We start from the raw sequence: 18,235 nt of genomic DNA on the forward strand, positions 1-18,235 counted from the left end.
TTTTAAGTGTGGAGAACTTCTGAATCATTACAAAATCTGCAGTGAAATTAGAAGCCAAGTCTCACAGTCTCCAAAGATTCTCTGAAGTTGATTCCAGTAATACTTAGTGGGATTATTTTTTAATTTACTTTGTAAATTTAAAAAATATGCTAGATTATTCTCCATCCTTTATTTCAGGCTACATCTTTTAGGTACATTCTCTATAATAATACGCTGTTTGCCATATCTTATCCAAGGTCTTATTCAACAAATATTTATTATTAAGTACCTACTGCATATCATGGATGCACAGAAGAGACAAGAAATATTCTTTATTTGGAAGGATCTCACAGTAGTTATAAATAAAGCCAGCTTTAAAATTACAGATTTTTTTTTAACAAGGAAACAAATTTGCAAGCATTGTACAATATATCCTCAGAATTAGGGGCGTAGGATTTGAAACATGTCTGATCTTCAGAACCTTAAGTGTGTATCACTAACCATGTATGACATGCGTCAACTTCACTAGGAATACTGAATTGAGACCATTTTTATTATATCTTAGTATATGACAGCAAGCTACAGGTTAACATTTTGAGACCCATCTTATGTCTGCTTTCCTTTGGCTTGCTTATGGGTGTAACTTGTGCTTTATTAACTTGAGTGAAATTTGAAATTTTCTGTTGAAAAAGTAGACAACGGAATAATATCACTTTAGTTGATTTCCAGCTCTTTTAGTCTTGTCACGTTGCTATTGAAATTAAAATGTAAAGCCTATGGAAATAAAAATAAAGGAACTGTTTTAAAAAGATAGTAAGTAGGGCCTATAAATTATGGGCTTAGACCAATTGGTAAAGAGACTCCATTCATGAACATTGAGACTATTAGGGAGGCTGTGACAGTAAAGAAAAGGAGGTCCTTTGAATAGAGTCACTGGAGAAAATTTGTCAATGTAAAAACAAGAAAGGCTCTGTCCTCTTATAGACTCAACTGCTAAAAGCCTGTTTTAAATGCATACTTTGAGTGTAGAGTCACATTTTAAGGCGTAAACATGTTATGAAAGGATTACCTGAAAGCCTTGATGTGAGGATGCCCCTGTGTAATATGGGTGAGGTCAGGTAAATCCTCCTGCACCAATGACCTCTGACTCTACCATGTTGAGGACTGCCTGTTCCTGGGTATCTATCTCAGGTGTTCCATTCTTGGCTGTATATAACTCACGTATCTCACATAAGGTGTCCTAAGGACATGCACTTTAAAGATGAAACATAGCATTAAGGACTTGGGTTTTAGACATGGACACACTGGGCTTCTCACAAGGTCATCTACTAATGTCTCAGTAATCCAAGAAGCAATGATGACCCTATGCCATCAGAAACCTGACTGTATACTGTTTATACTTATTTATATATGCCCATGTTTCACTAATCTTAGTACCTTACAGTCTAAAAGTATCTTACCACTTTAATTTGAACTCAGCCTGTTGGAAAGTAAAAGTGCAGTAACAGTTGATAGAAGGAAGTCAGATTAGGACCTTGTAAATATCATCATTTAGCATATGACAAGCAAAGTATAAGGATCAAAAAACAAAGAATTTGGGGCGCCTGGGTGGCGCAGTCGGTTAAGCGTCCGACTTCAGCCAGGTCACGATCTCGCGGTCCGTGAGTTCGAGCCCCGCGTCGGGCTCTGGGCTGATGGCTCGGAGCCTGGAGCCTGTTTCCGATTCTGTGTCTCCCTCTCTCTCTGCCCCTCCCCCGTTCATGCTCTGTCTCTCTCTGTCCCAAAAATAAATAAAAAATGTTGAAAAAAAAATTAAAAAAAAAAAAAAAAACAAAGAATTTGTTCTAATAAAAAACTTGGGGCAATACCATGTTCCACACTTAGTATTAGATACCAAATCTACAAAGATAAGTAAGATCTAGTCTCTGTCCTTAAGAAACTCTGTCTTTAAAAAAAAAAAAAAATAGGGACTGTTTTGGTGACCTTTTTGTATACACTAAAAGACTAGCACTAGGCAAACCTGTGCTGAGGCAAGTGGCCCTCAGCATGGTTCCTATCTATTTTGTGGTCCTCTGAGGAGTGCCCTAGTGGGACAGAAAGAGCTAAACCTTAAGTCCAGATAGGCCTGGGGGTGAATTCTGTGTCACCAGTTTCTCTTTGCCAACTCAAGCAAGTCTCTTAACCTCTCTGTGAACCAAGTTTTCTCTTATGTAAAATGGGAATGTTAATACCTCTGTCTTGGAATTGTTGTAAGAATTAAATAGGCAATATGTTTTAAGCATCCATTATTTAAAAAAAAATTAGCGTTTATTTATTATTGAGAGACAGAGCATGAGCATGAGCATAGAAGGGGCAGAGAGAGAGGGAGACACAGAATCTGAAGCAGGCTCCAGGCTCTGAACTCAGCACAGGGCCCAACTCAGGGCTGGAACCCACAAACCACGACATCATGACCTGAGTCTGACCGAAGTCAGACGCTAACGACTGAGCCACCCAGGTGCCCCTTTAAGCATCCATTATTGTGCTTGACATCTGGCTTAAGGAGTAAGTATTTCTGTCAACCTCTAGAGCTTCCCCTTTTGCCCCTAACCTTCCTGGGTCCCCAGGGACCCTCTGCAACTGAAAGCAATGCCTGTTTCTTAGATAAAAGCCATTGTAAACTAATTTGCAATAAAACACTAACACCACATAATTGCCAAATGGTTACTATTCCTAATGAGCTTTCGAATTTTAAAAGCAAATGCCTGGAAAGGGCCATATTTTATCCAAATTCATCTCTCTGTTGATGACATGCCAAGCATGGTAGCAGTAGGGAGACAAACTAGCCCTTATGCTTAAAATGCTTAAAGGTTTAGGTATAGCTAGAGAAAATTGCAGTGGTAGAAACAGATTACATAAATTCAGTTTATTCACCATTTATTGGATACTTCCGGATGCCAGTAAGGATATTAGGTGTTGGAGAATTAATAGCATGATATGGAAATGAGAAACCAATAGCCAAGAAAAAAAGTGTTATCTGTACATATTTTAAAATGAAGAATTCAACATTAATTAGCATTTATAAATCATCTGCTGTGTGCTATAGCCACCATATTAAGTTTCTCATATATATTGTCTTATTTAGTCCTTACAAAAGCCTATAAGGATATTGTTCCTAATTTATAGATGAGGAAGTAGAAGATCAGTTAAATAAGTTGTGTAAAGCCACAAAACTAATCGTTGGGAATCATAATTTTAATCTAAGATCTTGTGAAGTCTATACCGCAGTTAGTTTTACCCTGATGTGAGCGTTATCTAGTTGTATCCATAGTATAAGGTGAGCTTAGGGCCCTCCTACTCTGCCGTCTTCCCCAAGACAAAGTCCTACACCAGTTGGTTAAAAAAAAAAAAAAAAAAGGTAGGGGAGCCTGGCTGGCTCAGTCAGTAGAGCATGCGATTCTTGATCTCAGGGTTATGAGTTCAAGCCCCACATTGGGCATAGAGCCTACTTAAAAAAAATAAAAAAAATTTTTTAAAAAGAGTACAAGAATGAAAGTGAGAAAATAAATAAAATGAAATGTATGAAAAACCAATGAGTATTGCCATTATAGTCTTTATTTATTTGCTGTGTTTTCTGTGCTATAGAGCTATTGCCAGAATCCTTTATTGTTACTCTTTCTTAAATAAAACTTTTCCTTAGAAATCATGTGTAATTGCTTATTTATAACCTGAGATTTTAAGATAATGGAGATGCAAACTCCTGTCTTCACTTCTGAAGGCCTATGGACAAGAGATAATACATTGTTTGTCATCATATTTTGAGGGAGCTCATTAGCTATGATAGTCTGGACTTAAGGCAAATGGACAGTATGTTTGCCAAGGTAAGATACAATTTTCCTCTGAGTGGCTAATTTTTAAAAATCTTTAAAAGACTCATTATAAATTCATTTTGTTCTTGTTGACTGATGTTTCAATAATGTGAAACAGCATCAGTTCCTAACAGGACTACATTGACTTCTTAAAGATTCAATATTCTGTGGGCTTCAAGAGGTAGAGGAACTTACTATAAATAGAATTCTTTATGCTGTCCTCTTAATTAAGAAGCACAGGGTGTGTCATTTAGGTTAGATACTAAAGTAGAAAAGATCTCATAGAAGTATTACTTTCTGAGAGGTATATGAAATCAGCTAACTCAAATTGATTGTATTACATAGGATTTAAATGGTAAAATATAAGACAAACCATTTCAATGCCATGATTACTTAGATTTTTTAACAAGAAAATCATCTGAGTATTAAAAAGTCATGGCTGATTAAGTTGTTTTTGTTTGGGAAACAGTAGAGAAAATGAAGACAAGGGAGTGTAGTGCTTTTTCTTTGAAACTAAATATTTAGGGGCGCCTGGGTGGCTCAGTCGGTTGAGCGTCCGACTTCAGCTCAGGTCATGATCTTACTGTTCCTGAGTTCAAGCCCCGCGTCGGGCTCTGTGCTGACAGCTCGGAGCCTGGAGCCCGCTTCGGATTCTGTGTCTCCCTCTCTCTCTGCCCCTCCCTTGCTTGCACTCGGTCTCTATCTTTCTCAAAAATAAGTAAACATTAAAAAAATTTTTTTTGACTAAGTATTTAACTTTGATTTTTTAATTGTAACCAAACATTGCCTTCTCTTTTATTTGCTTCTATTTCTGATATTCCTTACCACTTGACCATTTTGACCATCAGCTAGACAATGTAATCTGCCTGTACTAGTTTTATACCTTCAAATGTAGAGCTGTCAGGTTTTTCTTTAAACCAACATAGATTAAATTATAAGCTAAGGGACCCGTTGTTACTTTGCTTCAATCCTTTGAAGGAGACTTGTAAAAGCACTCTTTCCAATTAGCCAAGTGTTTATGGATAGTATAAAAATGACTTGAGAGGGTAAGAGTGCAAATATTGCTCAGCATTTCCTCTTAAATAGGAATGAAAGATTCGAATTTTAAGAGTATAATCCTTCCCTTTTCAAACCATCGATCCTCATTATAAGTCTGAAAAGCAGAAAAACACAACCACTACTGGGCATCTGCTCCTATTAATTTAGAATTACTGACTTATGGCTGGGATCTATCACAGTTATCATCATCAACATCATCATCATCATCATCATCAAAGACTCAGAGAGGTCTTACTCCTATCCTTTCAGCTAACGGATGGAGAAACTGAGAAAGAGAGATGGAGTGACCTGGGCTATGTAATGTTAGGAGGATCACCCAGGGCTTTTGAAGTCAAGGCCAGTTTTCTTTCTGTTATAACAGGCTCTGCTCTCTTTTAGAAATGTCGTGTATGTCTCTTTGAGTATAAAACTATATTAAGATCCTGTTAGTATATGGGAGATACAGGTGGAGCTGCTTCTGGACAGAGGGTAAGGTACACTTGTGGTTATATGACAGGAAAAAAGAAACAGCAGGGCCAAGAAAATTGGTGGATGTTGAAAATGAGAAAATGACATCAGTATCCTTAAGGGAGATACATTTTATGTTCAAGGTTGGAGGCAAGTGAGTTAAACAGAGGCTATATCAGAAATGATAGGGTAATAAGTAAAGCAGATGAAGATATAGGTAACCATGGAGCAGAGAGGACTTTGGTTTCAAAGGATAGAGAACGAGGCTTCAGTTAAAAATATGGTTAGAAGTCCTCAGACAGGGATATTAAAGTGTCAGGGACATTATCTAGATAGCATCAGGAAGAAAAACAGTCATAGGTCACAATGAAGCTAATGTGTCCCACATTAGCCCCCATTGACTATGAACTTATGGTTAATTCTTTTGATTCTTTCCTGTAATATTTCTGACGAAATCCATTTCACTTAAAGGTATTCTGTAATTTAATAGCTTTTTATATCATTAGCGAAACAAATTTGGTCAAAAACAATGACTTGCATGCCTGTAATTTAAGCCCTACTAAGAATGCTCTTTCTGCAATTTCTGACAAAATATTGAATCTTGGACATTAACTTTCACCAACACCATTTTAGAGGTATACACAAATACACCCACAAGTCACAAGAGTCACTTTTTTTTAAGTGAACATTTCTATCATAGTGTCACATCATTTTTGGGGGATACATTTTGCTGAAGCATAACTAAGGTAAGACTAGACCTTTATAATTATTTTATTGTTCCATGAAGTTCAACAGCATGGAAGATGTTGCCTATTCTTACTCCCAGTGATGCTCATTTACCAGCATTTAAGGAAAATCAATACATAGTACACGTTTATTTTTATTTGAAAAATATTTTTGTTGTTTTTTGAGGAAGGAAAAACAAAGATAGTGTCTTGCTTCAGGTCATACAAAATTGCTTGCTGAGATCAGAAACTTTGGAATTTGGTGCCCAATCATAGACTCTTCTCCACTAATTTGATACAAAATACAGTGCCAACCAAAAATGAGAGCATACTTATATCATTCCAGCCAACGGTGTTACATTAGAGCTATGACTGATAGTTCCACAAATAATTCTGAAAATATGAGATTTATGTTAGTGATAGCTAAATTTTAGTGCACACAGAAGTGTGTATTTGTGTATGGACAGGCATATGGACTCTTAGAATTCATTCAAATCACAACTGAGGGCGTGTTCATAGAGCTTTTTTAGAATCTCTCATTGATCAGATGTATACCATACTTTCCAAGGCTAAAGTAGAATATGTTATAACAAACCAGACTTACATATGTCATTGTTCACACATAACTATGTTCCTTCACAAAAAGAGTTGTGGTCAGTGTAAACCTGATAATAACGGATTACCTCTTTTTTTGGGGGGGATACAAATAATCTTATAATAAAAATTATATATAGAAAGAAAACAGCTCAGAATCCCATGACCTTAACGAATCAGAGATTTTTCATTTATTTATATTTTTTCTGTTCTCATTTTTATGTATATATCTTTTGTACAGAGATACAACCATCACTTTAGATACAAATTTTTGTTTTTTTCCCCTTGTACTATTAACCTCGTGTTTCCATACATTAGTATCCATGGTTATTGTTTTAATTAGCTGCACATTATGCTGTATGTTGATGTCTTGGCATGATTAATTTATATGAGGATTATTAAGCTTGTGCCCCGAACACCTTTTTTAATGCAAGGTTCTGTATGCTGTTCTGATAGAGGAAACATTCTATTAATGGTGGCACATTTCAAGCAAAAGCATGTGTGTTTTCTATTTTTAAATAGCTTATGGCAAAAATTCATTTTCAGCTCAATGAAATATATGTTCCTTAAGTTTTGTCATCTGCCCCTTGACTGATAGATGTGCAGGCTGAGGAGTTTAAGTGTTTGGTTTTGCTTTTGGTAGTTCTGTATGTGCGTATGTGTGTGTATATGTGTGTGTGTTTCTTTTCAGAAGGGGAGGGTAATGTCTTCTTTGGAACATGCACTCCACCCTCTTTGATAAGGCCTGTGGCAAGATTCGCATCCCTGCCCATGACAGTCATCTTCATAGCATTAAGCTCACGGCTCTTAGCGCCCATATGATGTGTGGAGGGTGGAGTGTATTGCAGTCATAATCACCTTTCATTTGTGTGTTTGATGTGGCATTTATATTAAGTAGGAGTAATTTTTTTTCTGATTTTTTTTTCTTGTGTCACCAGTGCACCTATTCCATTCTTCCATCGCTGTGCTCCTGTGAACATTTCCTGCTATGCCAAGTTTGCAGAGGCCCTGATCACCTTTGTCAGTGACAATAGTGTCTTACACAGGCTGATTAGTGGAGTAATGACCAGCAAAGAAATTATATTGGGACTTTGCTTGTTATCACTAGGTAATTGTTTTTCTCATTATTAGCTATTGCATAGTACTGCAGTAGAAGACTGTTCTGTCTTTTAACCAAAATATGAATACAGTGGGGATACCTGTAAAATGTTTAACTTCCCATAGCCAAAATAACTGTTTCAGATTATATATAGTTATAAATATATACATATTTATATATATATATATATTTATATATCTGAAACTAATTTCCTTTCTTTTTCTATCATTGGAGAAAACTGGTGTTTTCCCAGACTTTGGTTGCTGTCTCTAATAACCTTTAATATGATAGGAGGAGGCTTCTCTTAATGAATCAACACCCCTTTGTTTTCAGTTATGATTCCAAAGGCTTATGAAAGGAGGCCACATATTCTCTTACACATTTCCATCAAAGAACATAGATTTCTAATAGATTACTTTTGAAATATGTTTTTTTTTTCATTGCTACAGTTCATGATGTCACTGTATTGCTGGAAAAATTAGGAAATCTCCACTTGTTAGCCATTGAGTTTTCTTGTCAATAGATAATATAATTAGGTAAATGTTATTTCAACTCCCTACATTATCCTAGAACTATATGTAGCCGTATCAGAATCTATAGATCTTTCTAGTTGGGAGGAGTAAACTGTGGTAGGAACCAAGCAACTATCTCATTATATATGTGAAATGAGTTATACCTTATACCTGTTAACAACAATTATAGTCTTTGAGAAGACTAGCTGTATTTCCGTCTTGTCATTAGAGAGTATTTTCTTTTTGCTTAGGTAGTACTTGACTCAATTGAAATAATGCTGTCCATATGAAAAGCTATTTCTGTGATATTTGAAACGCTCCCATCTGTTTTTGGTTCCTGTACATTTATTGCAAAAGTGAGTACCTTAATAATGTTACCCAGTCACAGATCCCAACCATTTATTTGGCTTTGCAAATGGCCCGAAAAATCTTGACTACTAGTCTGGCTTTATGAAAAAATTATTTGGTTTCTGAAATAGTTGAATACTTTGACCAAGGCGGGGGGGATGGGGGGGAAACACCTTAAAACTGGTGATAATAATGTTAAGTCATTGGGATTCCAGTTTTTATTAGAATGGTTCTCTTGAGACTTAAGATCTTTAAGAATTTATTTGTGAAATGGGCCTTTAGATGATTAAAGATGAACAAATTATGATTTCAGAAATGAATTTCCCCATGCAAAGGTCAAATCTTCCCAGTTTCTTTTTTAAGATTTTCACTCCAGATTTTAGCATGTTGGAATTTAGCTTGGGATGGGTAGAGGCATTTGGCTAAATAACTCAAACTAAGCTTTGCTTTTCTTTGAAGAGTCTCTCAACCAATCAGGACCCCTGACACCAGTTGAAAATTAAGGTCAGAGGAATTTGGGCCTCCGTAGGCTTCAGAATATTATTCTGTAGGATCAGAGCATCTCTTGGAGTTTTAGAAGAGAAATGACCAGAAAAAGATAAAATACTGTCTAGCTCATTGACCAACTGTTAGAGAAGTTGGTCTTGAAATGTGAGGATTACACATGGAAGTGTAGCTAGTTTAACTGATCTCTGTCTATGTGTGGTAATTTTTCTCATCACCAACATGACACATCATTCTCTACACTTTGCGTGTTAGCATGTATGTTTGCATGTGAGTTCCAATGTCTTCCCGTGGTGAATCCACAACAGTTCTGTGCTGTTTTTGAGTCACCATGTGCATTTGCATGTTTTCTTTTCTGTCATTTATAAACCCACAGCTAGGTGCCTGTAGTTTCCAAGTGACACAATTCAAGTGGTGCACGTAGGCTCGAGTACCAGAAATGCAAAAGTAGCTAGTTACCCTTCTTCCCTAAACTGGGGTCTTGAACTGGTCAATAGCAACGTATTATATTCCTAGGAGAAAACAATTGAAAGAGTTTCTCTTTGTGTCTTCCAGTGTTTTAAAATAATATTCTACATGTTCTCTATCTTCCCTGCAGTTCTCTCCATGATTTTGATGGTGATAATCAGGTATATATCAAGAGTACTTGTGTGGATCTTAACAATATTGGTCATACTGGGTTCACTTGGTAAGCTGCTTCTTCCTTTGTTTTTTAGTAATTAGAATTGAGAGCGAAGTTTGCTCTTAACAGTCCCTCAGTGCAGAACCACTTTGATTACTTTAAATAATTTTCCTTTTGTAAGCCTTGTGAATTCATTTATAAACTATAAAAAGACTGGTGAGTGGATTACACTGAAGTTAATTCACTGTGAGATCACTAAATGGAATAAAATGGCAGAGTCATTGGCATATTTGGAATAAAAGGGGGCTCACATTTTTCTGTCAGTGTCAGTTTGGGGGGAAGAGCCCAAGAGGAAAAAGAAAGCAATTGAGGCTCTGTTCTGCTTCTTGTTCTTTAATTTTCACTTGATTCTTTCAGTTTCCCTGCCTGGCAGAGGAAGGGACCCCTTTGCTTTTATCTTGGACTTTTTAAAGGCCTGAATCTACCATTCTAAGGTGTTGAAATTCTTTCTGGTTAAAATATTTCTGGGAGGATAATTTTATGCGTGTAAAATTTCATTACTCATTTTTCTATTGGCATTCTATTTTGTTTAATGTTTTTGTTTTACTATTTTTTTAATTTTTAATGTTTATTTATTTTTGAAAGAGAGAGACAGAGCATGAGCAGGGGAGGGGCAGAGAGAGAGGGAGACACAGAATCCCAAGCAGGCTCCAGGCTCTGACCTGTCAGCACAGAGCCGGACGTGGGGCCCAAACTCATGAACCACGAGATCATGACCTGAGCCGAAGTCGGATGCCCAACCAACTGAGCCACCCAGGCGCCCCTGTTTTACTATTTCTAATGAAACCTTATGGGATTTGTGTGTTTATTGCCTTTTTTGAAAATAATAATTTCTCCCCCCTCCCAATCGTAAATGTGACACCTACTCATGGTATCTAACTACTTCTATGGCAGAAAATAGAAATATAAAAAAAGAAAAAAGTTTTATTTTCACATACCACCTCTTTTCTTTAAAGAGAATTTACTTTTGCTTTTAAATTTTTCAGGAACCCTACTTCCCTTCTGTTGACCACTATTAACAACTTGAAATTCAGAATACATATATATAATACAGATATATATATATACATGTACATATATATATATTTTAATGCTTTTTTTCACTGCTTTTTAAAATGAAATACTTTAACTCATTGTGAAACTTTTTTATTAGGGGAGTTTGTCCCCATTACACTTATGATCCTGTCTGCTATGTTTGGTCTTACTGATGTCATCTCTTTTATGTTTTCCTTAAGTCTGTGCTTTTTTATGTTGTTTTCCCTATCTTTACAATATGGATTGTGCTTTCTTTGGTTATTGTCACCCTTGCTTTGGATGGCACATATATATGCCGTGTGTGTGTGTGTGTGTGTGTGTGTGTGTGTGTGTATTTTTTAGTAATTTTTTTTTAGTGTTTATTTATTTACTTTGAAGGGGTTGCAAAGGGCAAAGAGAGAGGGAGAGAGAATCCCAAGCAGGCTGTGCACTACCAGAGCAGAGCCTGATGTCAGACTTGACTCATGAACCATGAGATACTGAGCCAAAGTCAATAGTCGAACGCTTAACCAACTGAGCCACCTGGGCACCCCAACATATATTTTATTTTTTACTTCTACAGTTGATAACTTATACATTTTCAGAAAATATTCTTTAATCTAGAATCCTATAATTTTTGAATGGCTCATTCTATAGAATTCTATCCTATAAAATTTTAAAATTCTATAATTTTTAGGGGTGCCTGGATAGCTCAGTCAGTTAAGTGTCTGATCTCGGCTTAGGTCATGATCTCACAGTTTGTGAGTTTGAGTCCCGCATCAGGCTCTGTGCTGGCAGCTCAGAGCCTGGAGCCTGCTTTGGATTCTGTGTTTCCCTCTCTCTCTGCCCCTCTCCCGCTCATACACTCTCTCTCAAAAATAAACATTAAAAAATTAAATAACTTTTAATTCTGTAATTTTTAAAGGCTGAAATGAAGGAGTATGTGTTGAGTTTTCCTCCACCTCGTTTAAATTCAACATAAACTTCTTTCTTTCCAACCTGTCCCACTTTATAACCGTTACCAAATAATCTGTGTTTTTGCAATCATGTTATTTTAAAATTAAAATATTATTTAATACATTGTACCCTTTTTAAAGAATTTTTGCTTTGCCTTGAAATGTTTCATAATTACATTTAAGTTTATTACATTCTTCTGTCCTAGTTTTAGTGAGAACTATTTTTGTAAAACTTCATTCTTGAGTTCTTAATTTTGGTTCATCTCTGTTTTGACGAGAATCTGAATTCGAGTAACTTATTCATGAAGCAATTGTGGGTCATATATTTTCTCAACTCTTGATTATCTAAGATTATTTTTGCCTTACATGTGAATATTGAATCTGTTGCATGTAAAATTCTTGAGGTGCAACACGTTCCCAGTGTCTGTACTTTACTTTTTGGAGACCAGTCTAATTTTATTTCTGAGCTGAAATCAAGAATCAGACGCTTGACCGACTAAGCCACCCAGACACCCCTTAACTTATTCTTATAATTTAAAGTTTCTATCTAGTTCTGAATCTTTAAGTTTGCCTATGATCTCTTTTTTGGGGGGGCAGGTATTTTCCAACACAGAAGTAAGTTTTCTTATTTCTGTATTTGATTATTGTTTCTGTTCTAGTGGTTTTCTTCTTAGGACCATTGTTCATTCTTTTGCTATCATCTTCTAAATTATCATTTTAATCCTGATAACATTTTCCTTGTATTCAGGAAGTGTTCTTCGAGCGTATCTTCCATATCACTGATTTAGTTTTCCTCACTGCTGGTTCTGTACTTGACTACCTCTTTCTATTATTCCGGTTCTTCCTTCTCCCAGCCATATTTCTTTTCATTTCTACTTGTGACCTTTGTATCCAGTTCTAGTGATGGTGTCTTAGTCACTTTGGGCTGCTATTACAAAGTACCATTGGCTGGATGCCTTATCAACAGGGAACATTTACTTCTTACAGTTCTGGAGGCTAGGAAGGCCAGATTCAGGCATGTGCAGGTTCGGTATCTGGCGAGGGCTGGCTTCCTGTATCCAGCCATCATGTTGCTATGTTCTCACGTGGTGCAAGCAGGGAGGAGCTCTCTGAGGTCTGCTTTATAAGGGCGCTAATCCCATTCATGAGGGCTCCACTCTCATGACCTCATCATCCTCCAAACACTCAACTCCAAATACCAACGATCACTTTAAGGATTGGGATGTCAATATATGAGTTTTATGGGGACATGAACATTCAGTTTATAATATATGGAGAATTTTTTATAATAAAAGTAGATTTGAATTCCAGTTCTGCCACTTACTTGGTATGTGACATTTGGCATGTTACTTAACTTTCCTGAATTTCAATTGTATTTATTATGTATAAGATGGGACTTGTATTACCTACTTAATAGTATCATAGTGATTCACTTTGGTCACATCTGTTGTACGGTTCCTGACACAAATTTATGTATTTATTTATTTTTAAGTGTATTTATTTTGAGAGAGAGAAAGAGAAGGAGAGAGGAAGAGAGAGAGAGAGAGAGAGAGAGAGAGAGAGAGAGAGAGAGAATCGTAAGCAGGCTCCATGCTGTTAGTGCAGCTCCTGACACGGGGCTCAAACTCAAAAACCTCGAGATCATGACTTGAGTGGAAATCAAGAGTTGGGTGCTTAACCGACTGAGCCACCCAGGTGCCCCCCCGACACAGATTTACATGTTTAATAAATGATGTCTGCTGCGGCTGTTGTGGACAGTATCCTCCTTGATGTCTTCATTATTAGCTCATTCTGTTTTCTGTTTTTCTTTCTCATTTCTGTTTGCCTTTCCTCTCCTCACTTTTTATTCCTGTTTGCAGAGAACATATTTTATTCCATTTTTTTGAGGCTGCTACAATTTTCTTTAAGATTTCAAAATGGAAATATTTCCCTTTTTCAAATGTTTTTCATAGACTGGTGGTTGTTGAAGTTTGTTTACTCATCTTCAGTAGAAAATAATTCTCGCTTGCTATTTGCCACCAGGTAGAGTTGGAATTTCCCTTTGACACTATTCAGTGTTTACTTGAGCACAGGTGGAGGTCACTTTGATTTGCACAGATCTCAGCCCTATTTGTCTTCTCCCAGACATTTTTCTTGTCTGCCCACACATACATATCTTTACTCTGAATCTTCCATTTCCTTACCGTGGCCTACAAGGCCTGACAGTATGATCTGGTGCCCGGTGCCCCCCAGCCCACAGCTCTTCCTGCTCTGCCCCTTGCTAGTTGCTGTAGCCACAGTGGCCCTCCTCCTTTCTCTCCTGCCAGGCATGGTCCCATATCAGCATCTTAGAATTTGCTATGACCTCTTGCCTGGAACATCCTTTCCCTAGATGTTGTTTGTTTTTGTGTTTTTTTTTTAATGTTTTTATTTCTTTTTGAGAGAAAGGTGGGGGTGGGGAGACAGAGGATCTGAAGCAGGCTCTGCGCTGTGAGCATAGAGTCTGATGTAGGGCTCAAACTCACGAACCATGAGATCATAGCCAGAGCCAAAGTCAGAGGCTCAACCGACTAATCCACCCAGGCACCCCTTTCCTTAGATAGTTTTATAGATTGTTTTCTCCCTGTCTTTGATTCTTTTGCTCAGATATCATCTCACCACTGAGACCTTGCTTACTCATCTTCTCACAATGCTTTCCCAACCCCAGCACTTTCTATCCCTATTAAAAAGTGACTTTTTTTTCTTAGACTTCATATTTTTTATTTTTACTTACTTCCTTATTTGTTTGTTTGTTTCCTTATTACTGTATTAGCTCCATGGAGGACAAGGGTGGGGACTGGGTTTTGTTCACAGCTCTGTCCCCAGTACCTAGATGGGTAGATGGCTCTGGGCACTCAGAATGAAGGTGTCTGATGCAACCCTCTTCTGTGGAGGCGGGTCGCCCCCCTCTTCTGTCTAGTTCTTGGACTCTGAACCAGTGATGAGGAGAACAACTCCCATCTCTGGCACACACTTCTATTAAGCTATCAAAGATTTCCTATCTTTTCCCCACTTTTGGTGGGAACCAAGTCTTTGATCTTCATTTGCTCATTGGTACTGAATCAACTGCGTAACTGTTTCAGCACGAGGCAGGGGGGGTTTCTGTGATGGCCCAATAGAAAAGATCTTTGCCTTCCTCAGCTTCATTGCTGATTTCTGTGACCCTTACTTGCTTCGTACAAACTCCCCAGCTCTCAACAGGTGCTGAGTCTTTATGATCAGTTCCTCTCGGGGTGCCTGTCTTTGTAGGCTCTCTCTGAGCTTCAGAGCCAATAATAGATACAGTTGAAGGATGTTTATTTGATACACTGAAAGATGTCTTAGTAACCTAGTGTGCATGATGAAAATGGAGTAAATGGAGCTCCCCTTATGCCTGCAAAAAGTTACAGCCACACACCTCCCAGCCAAATGGATTGTTGCCATGTTAGTCCCCCGCTGTTATGTAGGAAGGGTCCAGGAAAGTGAAGATTAATGTTAACACATTTTCTTGTGCTAGTTATTTCCAAAACAATTGTTTTTTGAACCCAGGTGGCACAGGTGTACTATGGTGGCTGTATGCAAAGCAAAGAAAGTCTCCCAAAGAAACAGTTATTCCTGAACAGCTTCAGATAGCTGAAGACAATCTTCGGGCTCTCCTCATCTATGCCATTTCAGCCACAGTGTTCACAGTGAGTATGGACTTGGGCCAGCTATCTTCTAGGTTTGTGTTTTTATTCACAGGGATCATTAATGAAGCAGAAACTCACCTCTGGCTATTGCGTGCCTAACCCCGATCTCCCTTAGATAAAAACTGCCCCATGGTATGGAACACTGAAGAGTTTTCAGAAGGCTTTCCTAATGGAACGTTTTATTCTGTACTGCCGCTTGTTAAGAGAGGATTTTCACTTAGAATATTCACATTATCATTTGTTAGGAAGAGCATATTATTTTCATAATACAATTCCTTTTTAAAAAAATGGGTTTCTTTACTAAAGTATGTTAAGAAATATACATATCGTTTCATTTACCTGTTTGCTAATTATCTTCCCATGTTTTCCCTTTAAACTTTTTTTTTTCCTTTTTAAACTTTTAACAACATTCCAAATAAAAGTGATCTTTGCTGCCTGGGCACTATACAGTAAATTACTAATGAACATGTGGTTAAATAATATGTATTTATATCTTTGGTCTGTCTCCTCCTCTCTGAAAAAAAAAAAGGAACACAATCTCAGACCACTTCTTGGACCAATCCCAAGCTTTTAGTTGAGCTTTAGAAGTAAAAAATGAAGCCACCATAAAACCATTGGTGCCAAAAGGTATTTGTTTGTTATTATTATATAAATATTTACTAATCATTTTTAAGTATAGTTTTTTTAATGTTTATTTTTGAGAGAGAGAGAGAGAAAGAGAGAGACAGAGCGTGAGCAGGGGAGGAGCAGAGAGAGAGGAAGACACAGCATCTGAAGCAGGCTCCAGGCTCTGAGCTGTCAGCACAGAGCCTGATGCGGGGCTCAAACTCATGAACTGTGAGATCATGACCTGAGCCGAAGTCGGATGTTTAACTGACTGAGCCACCCAGGCGTCCCACAGTACAATTTTGGTTTTTTTTTAAGTACAGTTCACCTGCTCTCACTCAGACCACAATGAGGGTAAATGGCAGGAGGTAAATGTGACATGGTCTGTGCTCTGTAGGTGCTCTTTTTTTTTCTTATGTTTATTTATTTATTTTTTTAATTTTTATTTGAGAGAGAGAGAGAGAGTGCAATTTTTATTTGTTTTTGAGAGAGAGAGAGAGGAGAGAGAGTATGAGCAGGGAAGGGGCAGAGAGATGGGGAGACACAGAATCCAAAACAGGCTCCAAGCTCTGAGCTGTCGGCACAGAGCCAGACATGGAGCTCGAACTCATGAACCATGAGATCATGACCTGAGCCGAAGTTGGACACAACCAACTGAGCCACCCAGGCACCCCTCTTATGTTTATTTTTGAGAGATAGCACGTGCCTGCATGAGTTGGGGAGGGTCAGAGACCGGGGGGACAGAGGATCCCAAGCTGGGTCCGTTTGCTGATAGCAGATAGCCTGATGCGAGGCTCAAACCCACGAAGTGTGGGATCATGACCTGAGCCAAGTCAGATGCTTAACTGACTGAGCAACTCAGGTGCCCCTAGGAGCTCTTGGTCTGATAAAGGAAATGAGGTACAAATACCTCCTGTGCTTTTGTAGTCATGGCATATGGTCTTCTCCCCTATTTTCATAGTGACAAGCATGTATGTATTCAAATAAATGAAAAGCCTCATCTTGATGGACAAACAACACATTTTGATTCATAATGAGTAGAAAAGGAAAGGTAGAAGAACTCGAAAGACTTATTAATACATTGAGAAATCCTTTTGTGTTTGCTTTAAGAACATTTTCAATATTCAGTTGAGGATGCTAAGTGCTGCAAGACGGAGAAAGTATTATTGGGATTCAGAGAATAATCCTTCCCTGATTTGAAATGAAGGAATTTCCACCCTGTTTCAGTTTCTGTTTTTACTGCTTATAGCGATAACTGGGACCTTTCTCTGCATTCTCTCCATACAGGTTCTCTTGTTCCTGATAATGCTGGTTATGCGCAAACGTGTCGCTCTCACCATCGCCTTGTTCCACGTGGCTGGCAAGGTCTTCATTCACTTGCCGCTACTAGTCTTCCAACCCTTTTGGACTTTCTTTGCTCTTGTCTTATTTTGGGCATACTGGATCATGACACTTCTTTTTCTTGGCACCGCTGGTAAGAAGCTATGTTGCTTCTTTCTCATAGTGATGAATTTGATTTGCATTAAAATATTTTAAAACACCAGCTATAATTCTTAAGACACTTATTGACCAAGGTCTAACAGCCGTCAGAACCAGCATGGTTATGGCTCTTCAACAACCCATTCCTAATTCATGATTTTTAGATCATCCTAGCAAAGTAGATCTAAACCAGTTCATGGCTTTGAAATAAACTCCAGTACTGATTCAGACTTTTGGATTGATTCTAAGATGAACAAATGAATGCAGAGCTCTCTGGAACTGCCTTAAACTCCCATTACGGCCCAAATCAACTTGCTTCCTTGGGATTCTCTAGTTTGGAAAAGATCTGAACCTAGGTAGAATTCCTGATGATGATACTGTTCAGAGTTAGACTCTCAGACTTGTTGGAGCCACTCTTAATATGAGAGAAAGACAGATACCATATGTTTTCACTCTTATGTGGATCCTGAGAAACATTAACAGAAGATCATGGGGGAGGGGGAGGGGGGAAAAAGTTACAGAGAGGGAAGGAGGCAAACCATAAGAGACTCTTAAATACTGAGAACAAACTGAGGGTTGATGGGGGGTGGGAGGGAGGGGAAAGTGGGTGATGGGCATTGATGGGATGAGCACTGGGTGTTGTATGGAAACCAATTTGACAAAAAATTTCATATAAAAAATATATCAAAGTTTACAC

The 18,235-nt window shown here is 37.8% G+C and overlaps 1 protein-coding gene across 3 annotated transcripts in view; it reads left to right on the forward strand.

The window, feature by feature from the left end:
- The window catches only part of SLC44A1 (solute carrier family 44 member 1), a 201,431-nt gene that overhangs the window by 109,279 nt on the left and 73,917 nt on the right, over positions 1 to 18,235 (forward strand). For all 3 annotated transcript variants that reach the window (XM_023242530.2, XM_023242529.2, XM_023242528.2), the window contains exons 6-9: positions 7,591 to 7,760; positions 9,714 to 9,803; positions 15,314 to 15,453; positions 17,347 to 17,533. In XM_023242530.2, coding sequence (XP_023098298.1) covers positions 7,591 to 7,760; positions 9,714 to 9,803; positions 15,314 to 15,453; positions 17,347 to 17,533 — 587 coding nt within the window. The remainder of the gene's footprint in view (positions 1 to 7,590; positions 7,761 to 9,713; positions 9,804 to 15,313; positions 15,454 to 17,346; positions 17,534 to 18,235) is intronic.

The sequence above is a fragment of the Felis catus genome, chromosome D4 (assembly GCF_018350175.1).
Source record: "Felis catus isolate Fca126 chromosome D4, F.catus_Fca126_mat1.0, whole genome shotgun sequence".
Taxonomy (NCBI): Eukaryota; Metazoa; Chordata; class Mammalia; order Carnivora; family Felidae; genus Felis; species Felis catus.